General features: G+C 42.2%; 1 protein-coding gene across 6 annotated transcripts in view; it reads left to right on the top strand.

The window, feature by feature from the left end:
* KCTD20 (potassium channel tetramerization domain containing 20) overlaps positions 1-15,019 on the top strand; it is a 28,292-nt gene that overhangs the window by 666 nt on the left and 12,607 nt on the right. The window contains exon 1 of one of the 6 annotated variants that reach the window (XM_013200358.3): positions 21-107. The exons of 2 other annotated variants lie outside the window; for them this stretch is intronic. In XM_013200358.3, the coding sequence (XP_013055812.2) occupies positions 79-107 (29 nt within the window). In that variant the 5' untranslated portion in view covers positions 21-78. Of the gene's footprint in view, positions 1-20; positions 108-2,285; positions 3,245-7,011; positions 7,146-7,227; positions 7,249-15,019 lie in introns of those variants that run through there. 3 more of the 6 variants (XM_013200357.3, XM_013200359.3, XM_066983152.1) reach the window with 3 other exon arrangements.

The following is a 15,019-nucleotide window of genomic DNA, read 5'->3' as shown; positions in this document are numbered from 1 at the left end:
TTGGCCCCGCAGTGCTCTGAAAGGGAACAGGAGTTTCTGAGGAATGTGATTAATTTTCCCTGATTGATTACCATGTGAATGACTTTCCCCTGGAAGAGGAGCAGTGGGTGAGACGTTAGCCTGGCTCTGCTTGCAGGCACCTTTTCGTTGCTGTGACTCCCTCCCCTTTAATCCCACTCGCTCTCTCTGTGCTGCCTTCTCAGTGACCTTAAGCTGTTCAGGAAAGGAGTAGCAATAATAATACTGAAATGTTGGACTGGGGGTCTGAGAACACGCATCTGTAGAAAGAGCACTTTGAATTGCTTTGCTAGGGTTGCTGCAAACCCAAATCCCATTCCGGCTGTAGGTTATGCCTTTAAAGAAGAAAATCCCCCTGTGTTCCACGTGTCCTTTTATCCTCACCGCAAAGTCACAATCCTTCCTGCTGGCATTGCCAGCAATCACAAACCATTAGTAGCAAGGAGGTTGTACCTGGGGAATTAACAGAAAGATATGGCTCTCCCTTTCGAGGTGTGTCCTTGTTTACCCCCGTCCCTGAACTGAGAGTCACTGAGACTTTGTGGGTTATAAATACTTATATCCTCAGTTCATAGGAATGTTTTTATTCATGTGAGCATCAAGATAGTGAGTTATCGGGCAAAAAGCTGCAGGTTAGTGTGTAAGCAAAACTCCTTGTAGGTGTCATTAGTTATTCTTCAGACTGGATTTATTCCTGTTTAGGAAAGCAATCACAGTTCAGTGAAATAAATGGAGTGATGCTGTTTACAACTTGTGTGTATTTACATCACTTTTACAAAGCAACCTGTGTGTCGATTACTTCTACTGGTGCAAATATTTTATGTAATAATATCCACACTAGAGGGTCTTCTGTGGTTCTTAGGGTTCAGATGGACCAGTTTATGTAGACTAATCGTAAGTGAATCCTGTGTATAAGACTTATGTCCAGAATTATTTGAGCTTATCTTAATGAAGTTAAAAGCAGGTTGAAGTAAGTTATGCTTTAACGGAAATAAGCGTGTGCCGAGTTAGCTAAATTGGTGTTTGTTTCAGGGTATACTTACCTTATTTGCAGCATGTGAAATGTTTCATGATCTTTTTCAGTGCCGTTTTTTGTGCTGCTTGTGTTGAAGTTGATGAGTTTTATGTTTTGGTCTGAAAAAGAATGTCCTTTCAGATAGGAGTTTATGGAGGAACCCTCTTATTTTAGCTCATTTAATCCTAAATCTGATCCTCTCTTGGTCTTTTTGTGGTGCCTTCGTGTCTTGGCATGTTCAGTCTTGCCTCCTCAGAATCCAGAGGTGTCGTAACCATCTGCTTTGAGTTTTCTGTTAAGCATGTTGTAAACGTTTTTCACGTGGCTCTTCAGTCTGTCTTTACAGGTCATGAGAAGTAACAGTAATGCCTGGTTTTATTACTTGATGCTTTCAGCACGAAGTTTGGGGCATGTTAGGATGTGTTTGTTGCTTGAACTCATCTTGAGCTCATACCATGTGCCCATGATGGGCAGCCAAGTGTTTGGTTCACAGTATAAGAGCATAATCAAAGGAAGCAGACTATAATATTGTTTAAAAGTGATGATATTAACTCCATTTTAAAAACCTGAGAAACTCCAAGTAGAAAACTTGGGTGTTGAGAAAGGTAAATAATATTTCAACCATTGTGACGAATTTGCTATAAGACCGCAGTGCTGTATAGCAGTTAACAACACGTTAGTCCCCTTTTGGCAAAAGATGTTATCACATAGAAATATTGGTCAAGAAAGGGGTAGCCATAGTACAGTATTAATAATGACATCACAAAGTTGCAGTCCTGTTACGAAGGTCCCTGCGTGATGATAGGCCAAGTCGGCAGCCAAATAGCTTGTGAAAGGAGACTTGCAGAGCTACCTGAAATAGCATCTTCCCATGCGGTCTACTGTAGCTATGTATCATTGCTAAAAACAGTCTCAGAAACTCTTCCTTTTAGTAGAAAATAAACTACTGTTTAATGAATGCAGAGTGGACCTCCCTAAAACGTTAGCTTGGGAACAGACTCAGGGACTGCTGTGTTCTTCTTACAGATCCCAGAAGAGCATGTAGAGGGTAGACAGGTAATGAACTCTTTCCAGGAAAAGACGATTGAAAGCCATTGATTTGGATGTTGCACTAGTGAAGAAAAATGTTGGTCACACAAATTCCTTGGGCATGCATTAGCAGCAGGTGGTAGAGGACCTTTCACATTACCACCTCCCAGAATAGTTCTCGTTTCAGATCCAGTGATGGGGACTGGGAATATGTCTACCCCTGTCTCTGCAACAGCATGTCCATTTTCAAATGGATGTGTAAGGCTGTGGTCAGACATGCTGTTCTGGCTGCCCTTGAGTGAAAAGGTTACCGTGACTCAGCTCTGCGTCATGGCTCCCAGCCTACTGCAGATGGTAGTCCCCTCACAGGACCATACGACGTGGCTCAGTCAAAAATGCACAAATTAATGTATTGGACAGCAAGGAAATGAGTTGAGGTGCAGTTTTGCTGTCATACTTGAGAAGCAGTGATAAACAGATGATTTTGAGATGGTTCACTTTCAATGTACTGTGTAAGGTATTGAAACAAGAGCAGGCTAATTATGCCTGTTAGCTAGTACTGGATGAGCAAGGGGGAAACTGGATTTCTGTTTACTGTCAATTATAAAGCTGTAGAGAGCTTAGTGCATTAGGGCTGTGCTATATATAAGTATATCCCGTCTGTCTGTCCCTATTACAAAATGTTCTTTGATAAGATCATGGAATGAGCTTCTCTCTCCTCTTAAAAGCTGGTTTTGAAACTCTCAGTTGTCTTCAGAAAATTGTTTAATATGCCATGGCATCTGTATCTGTCTTCGCTTTGCTCTGTTAAGTCGTTCCGATATCGTTTTGAAGGTGTTATGAAGATCTATGGGAAATGCCATTTCACCAGTTGTAGAGTGGAGTTAGTGCGCTTCAGAAAGATGAAACTGTTATTAATGCAGCAAATAGAATCTTGAGTCTCTCACCACATTTGTTTCAGCCAGCGTTATCTTCAATTAGGAGACTGTCACAACGGGATTAAAAACAATTCAAAACAAAACCTCTTGTGAACTCAGGCCAGCCAGTTTGACAGTCATGAGACTTAAAGGCTTTGCTTATCCCTGGAGCAGTTGGAGCAGTGACAGCGAGCGTTCTGGCACCCTCGTGCTGCCCTGGCTGTGTCCCGTGGATGGGGCTGGAAGAAGCGTTCACCTGCTGCTGGTGAGTGTGCTGAGACTTCTGCCCGTAACTCTGGAGTTTTGCACCAGGCTTACCACCAAGAGGGCCACTTAATGATGGTGGTTTCTAGTAAGTGTCTTGCTTAGTTGACGGCCACCTTGAAAACAGGGAACTCCTTTCATGTAGTCCGCATTAAGAGCTCTAAAACGTCAAGGTTTTGGTCACTTCTGATCTGGATTGAGTTGAAATCTTTGGGTGAGAGAGATCTTTTTTGTACATTAATAGACCCTTTAATTAGCAGGCTCTGCAGTGAGTCCTATCTTCATCTTAAAGATAAAATCATGCGTAAGCTCTACTATTGGAATAAGATTTATTTTTGAGTCTTTTGGATTATTCAGGAGAAGAGTAGAATATTCCTCACAGGGACAGACTTTGAAGATTTTCCTTAAAACAAATAATAATAAAAAATTCCTAGCCTTTCTTTTGCTTGTTGTCTTTGAGATAAACACTCTGAAAGCCAGTTGTAATTTTGGTTACAGCATTGATGGGTGGTTTGCTTGTCAAATAAAAAATGGGCAGGAGTGGACTGTTCTGGAATACATTTCAATTTTAGAACTTTTCACTTTCAAGAGCAGCCTTATTCAGTGCCCAAATGGATACCTTTTCTCTGCACAAACACCTCATTATGTGTGTTGAAATAGGCATCGTCTCTGCTTTTTCAATTTTGTATTTTCTGTGGTTATTTTCCTTTTTAAACCTCCACAAAATATGTCTATGGTTCCTGGCTAATTTTGCTGAAACATAATACTAGCCAAATATTTTTGTGAAAGTCTTATTAGTCACATAAGAAAGAATGTAATGGAATATTCTTAGAAAGTGTTTTGACTATGCTTGGTGTGTAAGATATGTATCCAGACGTGTAAACAAAGCAAGAGGTGTCTTGCCAACATCCCATCCTAAACCTCAGTTATTTTGAAATCTTGAGCAAGATGTTTTTCAGCTCTTGGAAACGGGGTATGAAGTCCTCTGCTGACACAAATTGACTGAGTACTAATGATTGGCTTTACCCAGCTGAAATCATGGCCCCCCACTCTTGCATCCCAAAAATAACTCAGGGATGAGCTTTCCTGAAGAGCTGCAATTGTGCTAAATAAAACTCTTCTGTTTGTTTTGGTGTAGGATTGCTTTAGTGTTACTTGCAGTTTACTAATGCAGCCACTCTCTAAAATGTAGGCTTATGTAGATCTGTTTTGCTTTCTGTTGTTGTCTGTGGCTTAATGTGTATTAAACAACTTGCTTGATTCAGTGAACTCAGTTACTTCCACAGACAGCACAGCTGCCCTTTGTTTCGCTTGTACCTCTGCTTGCAGGGAGTGTCCTGGTCCTGCAGCTCCATGGTGCGGCAGCAGCTTCAGTGGCTTTATCTGAACTGGTGGTTTCCAGCTGCGTGTCCTGCTGACTGTTGTGGTGAGATACGGCAGCGCCTGGTGGGGTTGCCAGATAAGTACCCCAACAGGGATCCCACACCAGCCTGCCTCTTACCAAAGTTAGGTAGAGGATCTGCTGTGCTGGGTTACAGTGCTTTGAGTTTTGCCTCATTTCTCGGTGCTGCCCTTGTAGCCTGGTCCTGCTCTTCTCCACTGGATGCAAGCTGTCCCTGGACCTCCAGTCACAGGCCGCGGACCCTGGTGTGGAGCACCAGGAGCGCCCCGGGTGCTTGTGCCGTGGGCAGTGGAGCTGGCTGGCTGGGCCGGCTCCCGTTCCCGTCTCCATTGTGCAGCCTGATGTCAGGCCTGGAAACAGGCAGGGCTGTGGGTAGATCAGAGCTCATTTGGGTATGTCAGTAACCACCCATTTCCTCCAGCTTCGGTACAGACTAACTACTTTTTCAAGGCAGGACGCTTTGAAATTTAATTGCATTTCATTACTCAGTATTTAGTTTTGTTGTTGTTGTTGTTGTTTTTATGCTGTGTTCTCTGTCTTTCTGAAATCTCCTTAGTTAATAGCTACTGTAACTGCATTCAACTTTCAAAAATCTGCTATCTTATTAGTTTCCTCAAGCTGCTGCCATCCAATTGGTTAAAAAGGAATGGCAGTTGGAGCTGTGGCAGATGAGCTAGGAATGAGTTAGCAGTCACTTGTTGGGATCTTTCCCAGAGCAGGAAGGTGGAGTTTTAAGCTGCTCACAGCATTTCCAAAATAAGAGCCATAGCAAGTAGGTGTTTTGTGTTACGGGTGACATAGCGAGTAACTTTCTGTAGGAAAGGGACAGAAAGCTCAGGAGTGAGGGGAGGAATTTTTCTTTATTCTGGGTATTCTCTCTAGCAATAAAGCAATCCACTTACATTAAAACTGTTACGTATTTCAAAATACACTGACTGACACGCAGGCCAAAAGCAGATAGGGTAATTTAAGCTCCATGGTGCTGCAGGCTGGATGTTGGGCTGCAATATAGGGTCCTAACACCAAAACTGCAGGTGGTGGCAGCAGCTCCAGGTTATGTGCTTCAGGTGCTGCCTGCGGTTCCTGACGCTGCTACAGGCACTGTGCTAAAGGAGAGCAGAGGGGGTGATGGTTCAGCCCCTCGGGTATGAGCTGAAGTGTTAGTTTGTACCCTGCTGTGTATCCTCCTTGCTGAGTTTGGGGGTGAATGCTCTAGTACTCGTTGCGTTGCTCTCGAGCACTGTGGGCTCTATGTGGAGTTTCCACAGTGCTGAATTACGACCACCCATCTCACCTTGTGCGGTACAATGTGCCTTAGGGTCTCGAGGCTGCTGCTCTTTCTTTTAATGTCCCCCAGCCTCCTTAATAGAGTACAGGTACTCTATTGCCCTTCTACCTAGATAGACTAGATAATTTGATTATAAAGAATTAAATGCTTGCCCCCGAACTAAAAATAATACTGAGTGCATGCAATACATTGTGTGTGTATGTACTGTGTAAACATGAGTTACATGGCGAATTAGTGATAAATTACTTTTATTGTGGTGGGTGTTTTTTTTGTGTGTAAAATATCTCTTAAGACGTTTTTCATTAATCAGGTGCCATGTAATGTTCAGACTTGAAAGCTTGTTAGTACGTACACATTGCCTTATCACTGGCATGAGTCAGGATAAAAACAGTTTTGTACTTCATGTTCTATTTCCATTAAAGGTGATATATTATTGATGATGTATACTACAGCTAATTCTGATCTGTGTAATTGCATTTGGAGCAATTTCTGGGCAATCCAGATAAATCAGTAATACGTTCTGTTGCTCTTAATGTTAAGATCTAACCTGGTAGAGGGTAACATTTCTAGACCACGTAAATGTCTAATGCTTCTGCAATGCTGTGCATAGACACCAGAGCTCTGAAGGCAGAAGGCACTTGTTTATGGGCGCTCATTAGCAGTAAATATTGAAATGACTTGTTCCCAGTTATTGCAAACTTTATCAGGCCCAAATCTAAGGTCTTCTAAACTGCGGAGTCTTTGTGCACATGGTTACGTGCGCATTCAGAAGTTCAGGTAGATGATTCCTTTCTGTCTGTCTCAGAGATGTGTGGCAGATGATTGGCAAGAGAATGTTTAACCACACAGCATCAAGAGTTTAATGAAACTGTACCTTTTCTACCAAATGATTCTTGCAAAAAACAGGCAGAACTGGGAATCCGGAGAGAGAGATTCAAGGTGGGGAGGAGAGTGGGTCCTGAAAGTAGGAGGCATAAAATAAAGCTATTTGTGACCATTTGGATTTGTATATTCAAAGTTTTCATGGATCAGCTGGGGAGGACTTTTAAACTGAAATATTTACGTGAATCAGACATCTGGGCTTTGGGGGAGTGACCGTAGCAGTGCAAACTGTTTAAACTCTGAAGCTTTGCGGTGACTTGGTGCTTCCCTCTATTAAAGAAGGATTTCGGGATATTGGTGCTGGTAGCACTGAGAACGTATGAGCCGCCAGTAAGTAAGGAGCTGTGTTGTTTGGGTATTGTCAGAGGGTTTGCTCCGGAATTACAGTAGGAAATGTGGGATGTTGTCCGTTCAGCAGTTCTGACTGTTGCAGGTATGTCGGACTTGGGGTTATAGACTTCAGAAATGCTGTTGTCTTTATGCTTTTTTATATAGCTTATAATTCAGAAGACTTGACTTCTGTGGTGTAGATGTAGGAATTCATGTGAATTTGGGACAAAGTTAGATTTAGCTGCTGAAGAAGAAAAAATGAGAAAGAAAATAGCATTTTAAAATCTTAATGGATAAGGGAGGTCTTGCTTATATACTTTGTTGAAACATGTTTTCTTTTCTTTTTTTGAAACCTTTCTAAGTAACCCTGCCGAAAATTGCGGAACAGAGAATACAGGGTAAAACTGTTGGCTGCTGTTGTTGCTCCTGTTGAAGATTTTTGTCATGTATTTGTAGCTTTATCTAACACAAGCGAAAACAAAATGTAACTCTGGTGTCATTTGGCCTAAAAACTTATTTAGCACAGTATTATATATGTTAAAAAGGAAACATTTATTTATTATCCTGCTTACGACCTGTTACAAACATCTTTCACCAGGTTTTTCCCCCTACCCTGGTCAGATCTTCTGCCTAGAAAGGAAGTCTCTGTTGGCATGTCCAGCTTTATTTAAATTGCTGACGGAATTCAGTTGGACAGCACTAGCAAAGCTGTCATTACCATAGTGTTAAGATGTTCTTTATGAGGATCAGCTATCATTTTTCATATAACTATTTTTAACCGAATAGTGAAAATGGCTTTTATAGGTCACCTGGCCATGCTCTCTAATGCTTGTACCCTTGCACCTCTTGGGGAGGGAAATAGCCCCAGCAAAACATTAACCGGTTGCCTTGTTCAGAAACTGTTTCCTTTTGAGACACCCAGTGGTAGGACACTATTAGATGCTCTTCGTCATTCCAGTTAAGTCTGCTATAGTATAACTTTCCTATTTTGGAAAAGTCTGTAATAGGGTGCTACTGCAAGTTAATAAATCGCAGTGAGGTTTCTGCATATATGAGTCCTGCTGCTGATAGTTTGGCAAAAGATATGATGCTGTCTGTGTTGGGCACTGGTGTGGCTCAGTGCCATCAGCAATGATGTGAGCTTTCAGCAAGTAAACCAGTCGCTTTCGGTTATGGAAGAATATGGCAAACCATGGATATTATATCAAGGTGTGGACGTGCAGTGTTAAGCCATTAAAACCATACTGCAGACTGCAGCTTTGAATTGCAATTGTAGAAACAGTAGATTTTTGTGAAGACTCAAGTAAACGGGTAAGACTGTAAACTTTGCTCACAGTGAAGCACTATGCACAGAATAGGAGAAAACAATCGAGCATTTCATCAGCCTTCTTGCTGTCTCTTGCCAGAATTTGCAGGCTGGCCTGCGTTGCATCAGTCCTGCTGGACGTTATTTTCCATCTATAATTCAAAACCAGATGGAAAATGAGTCCACTATATATTGATAGAGCTATTTCATAACAAGGGAAAAGCCTTTTGTAATGTGTTTGTGCTAGTTCAACCTATAAATCACTCATTTATTGTCTGGTTATGTTTGTACCTACAGCAGAAATTGAAGTGAAGATCATTAGTAGGAATGAGAAAAGCACGTTAAAGGCTCCAGGTTGTTTTTCTTTCTGATGCAATTTGGTCGAATGCACTTTTATGTTGTTTTCATATAGTACAGGCATATCTACAGGTGCAAGTGAGTGGGCAACATCAGACCTGCCAAATCTCACGTTGCCTTGAGCATTTGTGTATGAGTCAGCCTGGGCAGCGATGGGGGCTCAAGACGATTGTGGCAGCAGAGTCGGTGTCTTTCCTGCTCTGTAATCCAGCGTGCCAGATGCAGCTTGCTGACGGACCTTGGCTCTGACCAGTGAAAGGTGTCAGAGGCTACAGGAGCGCTGGCATTGTGCTGTGGTGGAGAGTCCATGTGGCAGGGTGCGTTCCTCAGGTCTGTGCACTAAGGTACCCTTGCCCCGGGCAGCCAGGTGACCCTGGCTTCCTCGCTTATGTGACACCTTCCCGTGGCACTTTCTGAAGGAGAAGAACTGATCTTGTAAACAAGTCTTATACTCAAAAGAGAGGTAGGAAGCGAGGAACCAGGTTTATGCTTGACAACTGAAAAAAAGCTTTTGGGGGAAGAAAAAAAAAAAACAACAAAAAAAACAGTCACTGAGAGACCTTCAGAATCTGCAGATGTTTAAAGACTATAGAATTTGGGCAAAAGCAGGGAGGACAGATTAAAAGCAGGGGCCAAAAGGGTTGTATGTCAGGGCATAAAAGAGAATTAATTTTTGTAATTCATTGGAATTGATTACAAACCCTTATGTTAGTTGTCCAGAGTTGAAGTGAGGTGTTAGAGAAAATCTTGTCAATTTGGAACCATGCGATGTCTAGAACAAATGGGAAAAAAACAGAGTTACAATGCACGGCATGTGAGAGAAGATAAACATAGAAATAATAGGACTTTTTTCTTGGAAGAAAAAACACTGGGTACTAATTTGAAAAGCTTTATTTAAATTGGAAATTGGCAAGCTAAAACAATACTAAATTGGAAAATCTGTTCCTGCGTGTGCACATGATATAGATGCTTCAATAGCAGTAGCTTCAGGCCTGTTGCAAAGTTCATTTTTGCCAAATTTTTAAGAAGTAACTGATGCTTTTCTTGTCATGTAAATTGTGCAATACTGACAATGTGGGTTCATCAACCCCTTCTTTATTTTTGAGTAGGTAAAGAGTTAATAGGATTGTGTTTATTTTCAATGAACTTGTAAAAGGAAAAGCAGCTTCTTGCAATTTAAACTCTAGATGGGTGTTATACAAATTACATTAAGGATGTTTTAATAGTCAGTTTTCATAGTTACTTTGTCTATTCCAATTTGTTAAAGGTGCTGTGATTCCCTCTTACTGGGAATATAGAAGGGAACAAAGCAGAGCATGAGAATCATAGAATATCCAAGTTGGAAGGTACCCACAAGGGTCATTGAGTCCAGCTCCTCGGTCCCCGAAGGACCACACAAAAAATCAGGCCATGTGTCTGAGAGCATTGTCCAAACACGTTTTGAACTCTGGCAGGCTCTGTGCCGTGACCGCTGCCCTGGGGAGCCTGTTCTGTGCCCGACCACCCTCTCGGTGAAGAACCTTTTCCCGATATCCATCCTGAACCACCCCTGTCACAGCTTCAAGTCGTTCTCTCAGGTCCTGTTGCTGTCCCCAGAGAGCAGAGATCAGTGCCTGCCCCTCCACTTCTCCTTGTAGACCATGATGAGGCCTTCCCTCAGTCTCTTCTTCTCCAGGCTGAATATACCAGGTGACTTCAGCTGCTCCTCGTACGTCTTCCCCTCCGGACCCTTCACCATCTTTGTCACCCTTCTTTGGACACTCTTACAGCTTTATGTCTTTCTTATACTGTGGTGCCCAAAACTGCACACAGTAGTCAGGGTGAGGCCACGCCAGTGCAGGGCAGCACAGTCCCTTCCCTCGCCCGGCCGGCGGTGCTGTGCCTGGTGCACCCCGGGGGACGGCTGGCCCTCCTGGCCGCCGAGGCTCTCTGCTGGCTCCTGTGCGAGAAGGGAAGCTCCGTGAAGGATAGAGCAGGCACAGGCTAGCAGTTTGTCTTTTTTCCTGTGCCTTTTTGTACAGTTTTCTTTCCATATTTTCTCCATTCTATTTTTTAAAAATCTTTAGAGATTCCCAAGTTAAACGTGGAAATGAACAGGAGCTGGAGCCAAATTTATTAGGGTGTGACTCTGATCGTGCCTGAATGATCATGCAATTTCAAGCCCACTGTTTTCAGGGATATATGAGGGATAACCCTCATATTTACAGAATGAGACCCCAGATGTGATCTCAATCTTTAAGAGAGCAGAAACTTACTTTCAGCCTTTCTTAATGACTGGATTATTCTCTCCTGCACGGTCCTCTGGCATGGTTTCTTGCAACTGGGGAATTTTTATTGCCACTGAACTGAGCTGATGAGCAGTACACCTTTTTCTTCCTCATTCTCTCAGGGGAAGTATGTATGTGGTGATCAAAGGCAAACGTAACTGTTTTAATGAAAATTAGAAACTTGGACTGCTGCCTCCTTACCAACATGAATTTTTTTTCATACCAAGTGTGATTTTTGGAATTTGGTTAAGTAAAAAAATAAAAATGCATAGGGGACACAAGAGCAGATCCATCGGAGTGAAGGCGAACGCGAGTTGCGAGTACTACATGAGAGAGGCCGGGTTTGCCAGCTCAGCCGTGGTGCAGGGCTGACAGCATCTGGCCTCCAGCTGCGGGCTCTCCCCGTTGTGTACGGCACGATGAGGCCTTGGCCCGTGGGTCTGTCCCAACGCGAGTATCCCTGTGCTCTGCTACCTCATGGCTGAGGCCTACCCGATGCTGACTCGCCAATCTTTACACACAGGAAATGCTTCTCATTATTTATCCTAATTATGCCAGTGAGGTTTCCTCTTCTTTTTCTCCAGAAGAGGAATTCAGTCATTGCTAACTTGTTTTTCTGCTTTTATGTTTTAAGAAACGTTTTGCATGTTGCAAGGATATGTTTTAAGAAATTGAAGCGAGGCTAAATTTTTCTGAAAAGTATGCCATTATATTAGAAATACATCTTGTTCTAAACTCGTAGACTGTAGAATTAGGTCAGGCACACCCTGAATGTGTGTGTTTCCTGCTTGCTCATGTTTCTGAGAATTGTACGTGGGAATGTTTTTGTAGATTTAAAGGAGTGTTGTCACCTTAAAAATGAGTTGTTTGGAGTTTTATTTCAGTCATAGTGGTTACGCTGTGGTTTAGTAAGAGTGGAAGACTGCTAACCATCTGATTCACTTGTTCAGCATGGTGGTCATTCTTCTCCATTTTCAAACCATGTGATGAATTAAGGTTACTTGCTTCTACTATTTCTACTGTCTTCTGACTTCTTGTCATGCTAGACAATAGTGAAGCAGTGCTTAAACTGTCAGTAGTTACAGTAAATGGTTTTGCTCTTGAACAGAATTTGGCAGCTCAGCTTTTCATGATTTTTTTTTATTTGAAGTTTCTGTGAAGTTCCCAAACTATTTTATAATTGCTCTTAAAATAAAATAAAAAAATAATTAATTAAAAATAAATAAATAAAAAGCAGGGGTAAGGATGAGGAACAACTCATACAATAAGAGGTTACAATCCAGCAAGTATGTACTGCTGGTTTTATCTTTTGCTTAATGAAATGGTCTGCAACTAAATCTTTTTTTTTTTTCTTTTCTGGGAATGTTCCTGTATTTGCATTCTTCCTTTGCTCACATCACCTGCATGCAGTTTATGTTGGTCTGAACAAGTTAGGCCGTTTAGAGTATTTCACTCCTAATAGCTGGGTGAGAACTACACCTTGGGAAGTACGTTTGGATGTCTGTTTGATTCATTAGGGTGGGGAAGGATAATCTTTTGAAGACTTTCCCAGCCTTTTTACGTTTTGGTATGCTTACTTCTTTCTTAAGGATTAAGTAGAACAAGGATCAGTCTCTTTATCTCTGCAAAAGGCTTATAGCATGGGTTGTGTTTGCCACAGATGCTATGTCAAATAAAACTTTGTTTCGAATTCCTTTGAAAGAAAAATAAATATCCCTGCCATATTTTTCTCCTGACAAAATTGTTAGCTTTAAACAAGCCCTAATAAAGATGACTTCACCCTGACACTCAGCATGTGGTTTGGAGAACAGAGGTGCTTCTTGGGTTGCACAGCTCATTCTTAACATGGTCTTGTTCTGGAGGGAGGAGAGACCTATGTGCTCCAAGCTAAGCAAAACCGGCACTGGGAGTCAGATGTGAATTTTGATTTTTCATTGTGACGCTGATTTGCTTTCCTAAAAATAAAAATCACAGCCTGTTTAGATCTGATCTTCAGTGCTGAACGTGATGCTAGGCTTTTGATGTTTGTGAGTTCCCAGCTTCTAAATCCAGCTGTCTGTGAGTCCTCAGCTCTTCTGCAAAGTGGGCCCTACCTGGCCACTCAAGGTCTGAGCATACAATTGAGTTATAGAGAAATGAGCTAAGGCAGTAAGGGTATTTGTTTACTGCTTATCATCGGTTCTGTGGTACCAGCCTATTCACACTTAACATGTGGTAGAAAGGTGCGTGGAAACAGACCTCAAAAGAAGATGGCACCCTGCAAGTATCTGTCCTGCTAACTGGGAGTTAGCTGCCTGGGCACAGCCAGGGAGCAAGGGCAGCGTCTTAAAAGTTAGAGTAGCGCCTGGTTAGCGGGCCTGATGCTCTGGTTGCTCCTGCAGATTGTCTCTTCTTTGTCCTTGTTTTCTCTCATAAAAGACTTCCCTGCAGTGCTTCCCAGGGCTGGTAGGAGGAATAAGCAGATAATATATGTAAAAAGCTTTGAAGATGAATAGTGCTAATAATTTTGTATAGGTATTCATTCTCACCCTGGGTAGTTCACCTTGATCGTAGGCATGAAGGGAAACCAGGATATTTGTAAGCTGGTCAGGTTTGAGTATGGCCTTTTGAAGTCTATGTACTAGTTTCCCTTCTGGGTTATGAGCATGACTGCAATGTATTTGTCATGCTAAACAACTAGTTTGGGTATTTATTTTATCAGCCAGATCCAAGGCATTAAGGAATGCTTCCTTGTTTGCCATAATTCTTCTGACATGTAACATAGGATTTGGACGTGCTGCGAGGGGACAGAAGACAGGAAAACAGCATTAGCCGGGCCCAAGTGTGATTATCAGCATGGCTGAACATTCATCTCTCTGTAGATCAATGATGAAAATCAGGCTTGATGCTGATGAGAACCACCACAGTTGTGAAGAGCATTTGTTTCCGAATCTTCTCTTAGCTTGTGCATCTTTCACTGGTGCTAAAAATAGTGTAGTGGAAAAGAATGAGGAGAAGGGTGTTAACCAGCGGAGGCTTTTTTTTTCCTAAAATCCTGTTAGGCAGATTAAGCAAAAAAGGGGGAAAACTAAAGTAACGTAGTGTCTACATATCTAATAATACTTGTGTTCAGGTGCCTTAGGGGGGGCTTTTTGGCCGAGCTGCATTGACAAAGTTGTCTTGACAGAAAGAGGCATAAGTACATTTTATGCTTATCGAGGTTGCTTCATAGAGTTCTCACTTCGCAGAGCAAAGTCTGTTCCCAGGCGAGCATGGTGGCACCTCAGTTGTACCGGGGAGCTTGTTTCTGTATGGAAAAGGTGGGGGAAGGGGGACCCAGGGTGCTGTTTGCCTTCCGCTGTGTGAGTAGCTAATCTCAGGCACTGATCACGTGAAGGGCTTTCCCAAGAAGATCCCTTATCTGTGCTACAAAGACCTTGCATTTCCCCCATCTCAAAACACCTTTGCCTAGGTAAATCAAACTGCAGCTTTTAGAAATATGTTTAAGCTTGCAGTACCAGATTTTAAAACATTTTGGTCAAAAAATAGAGCATAACTATGATGTATGCCATTCAGTGAATGTTTCAAACCACAAAACCCACAACATTAGTTGTATAAATAGGTTAATATCTGCAGTCTGGACAGCTCTGCTTCCTCGCAGTAATTACAATAGGCTGTATAAAATAGAGGAACGGTTTGTTTTTTCTGTTGCTTTTGAAATTGTCAGTTCTGAAATTGATTTAAAGTCTTTTTTTTCCTGAGGTTTTGTACAATTGTTTGTTTTAAATTGGGGGTAGAGGGCTATTCCAAACTTTTTTCTGCATGTTCTCTGTTTATTCATTTACGCAGATTGTTCCTCGGACGGTTGGTTTATCCTGTAGTTGTGTGAGTGGGACAGTTTGTGCGACGTGCATGCAATTCTTACGGTAGTGTGTTCTGCTTAGATAGTGGGGACTTTATCCTTG

Source organism: Anser cygnoides, chromosome 25 (assembly GCF_040182565.1).
Source record: "Anser cygnoides isolate HZ-2024a breed goose chromosome 25, Taihu_goose_T2T_genome, whole genome shotgun sequence".
NCBI lineage: Eukaryota > Metazoa > Chordata > Aves > Anseriformes > Anatidae > Anser > Anser cygnoides.
This window is presented reverse-complemented; position numbering and strand designations above follow the sequence as displayed.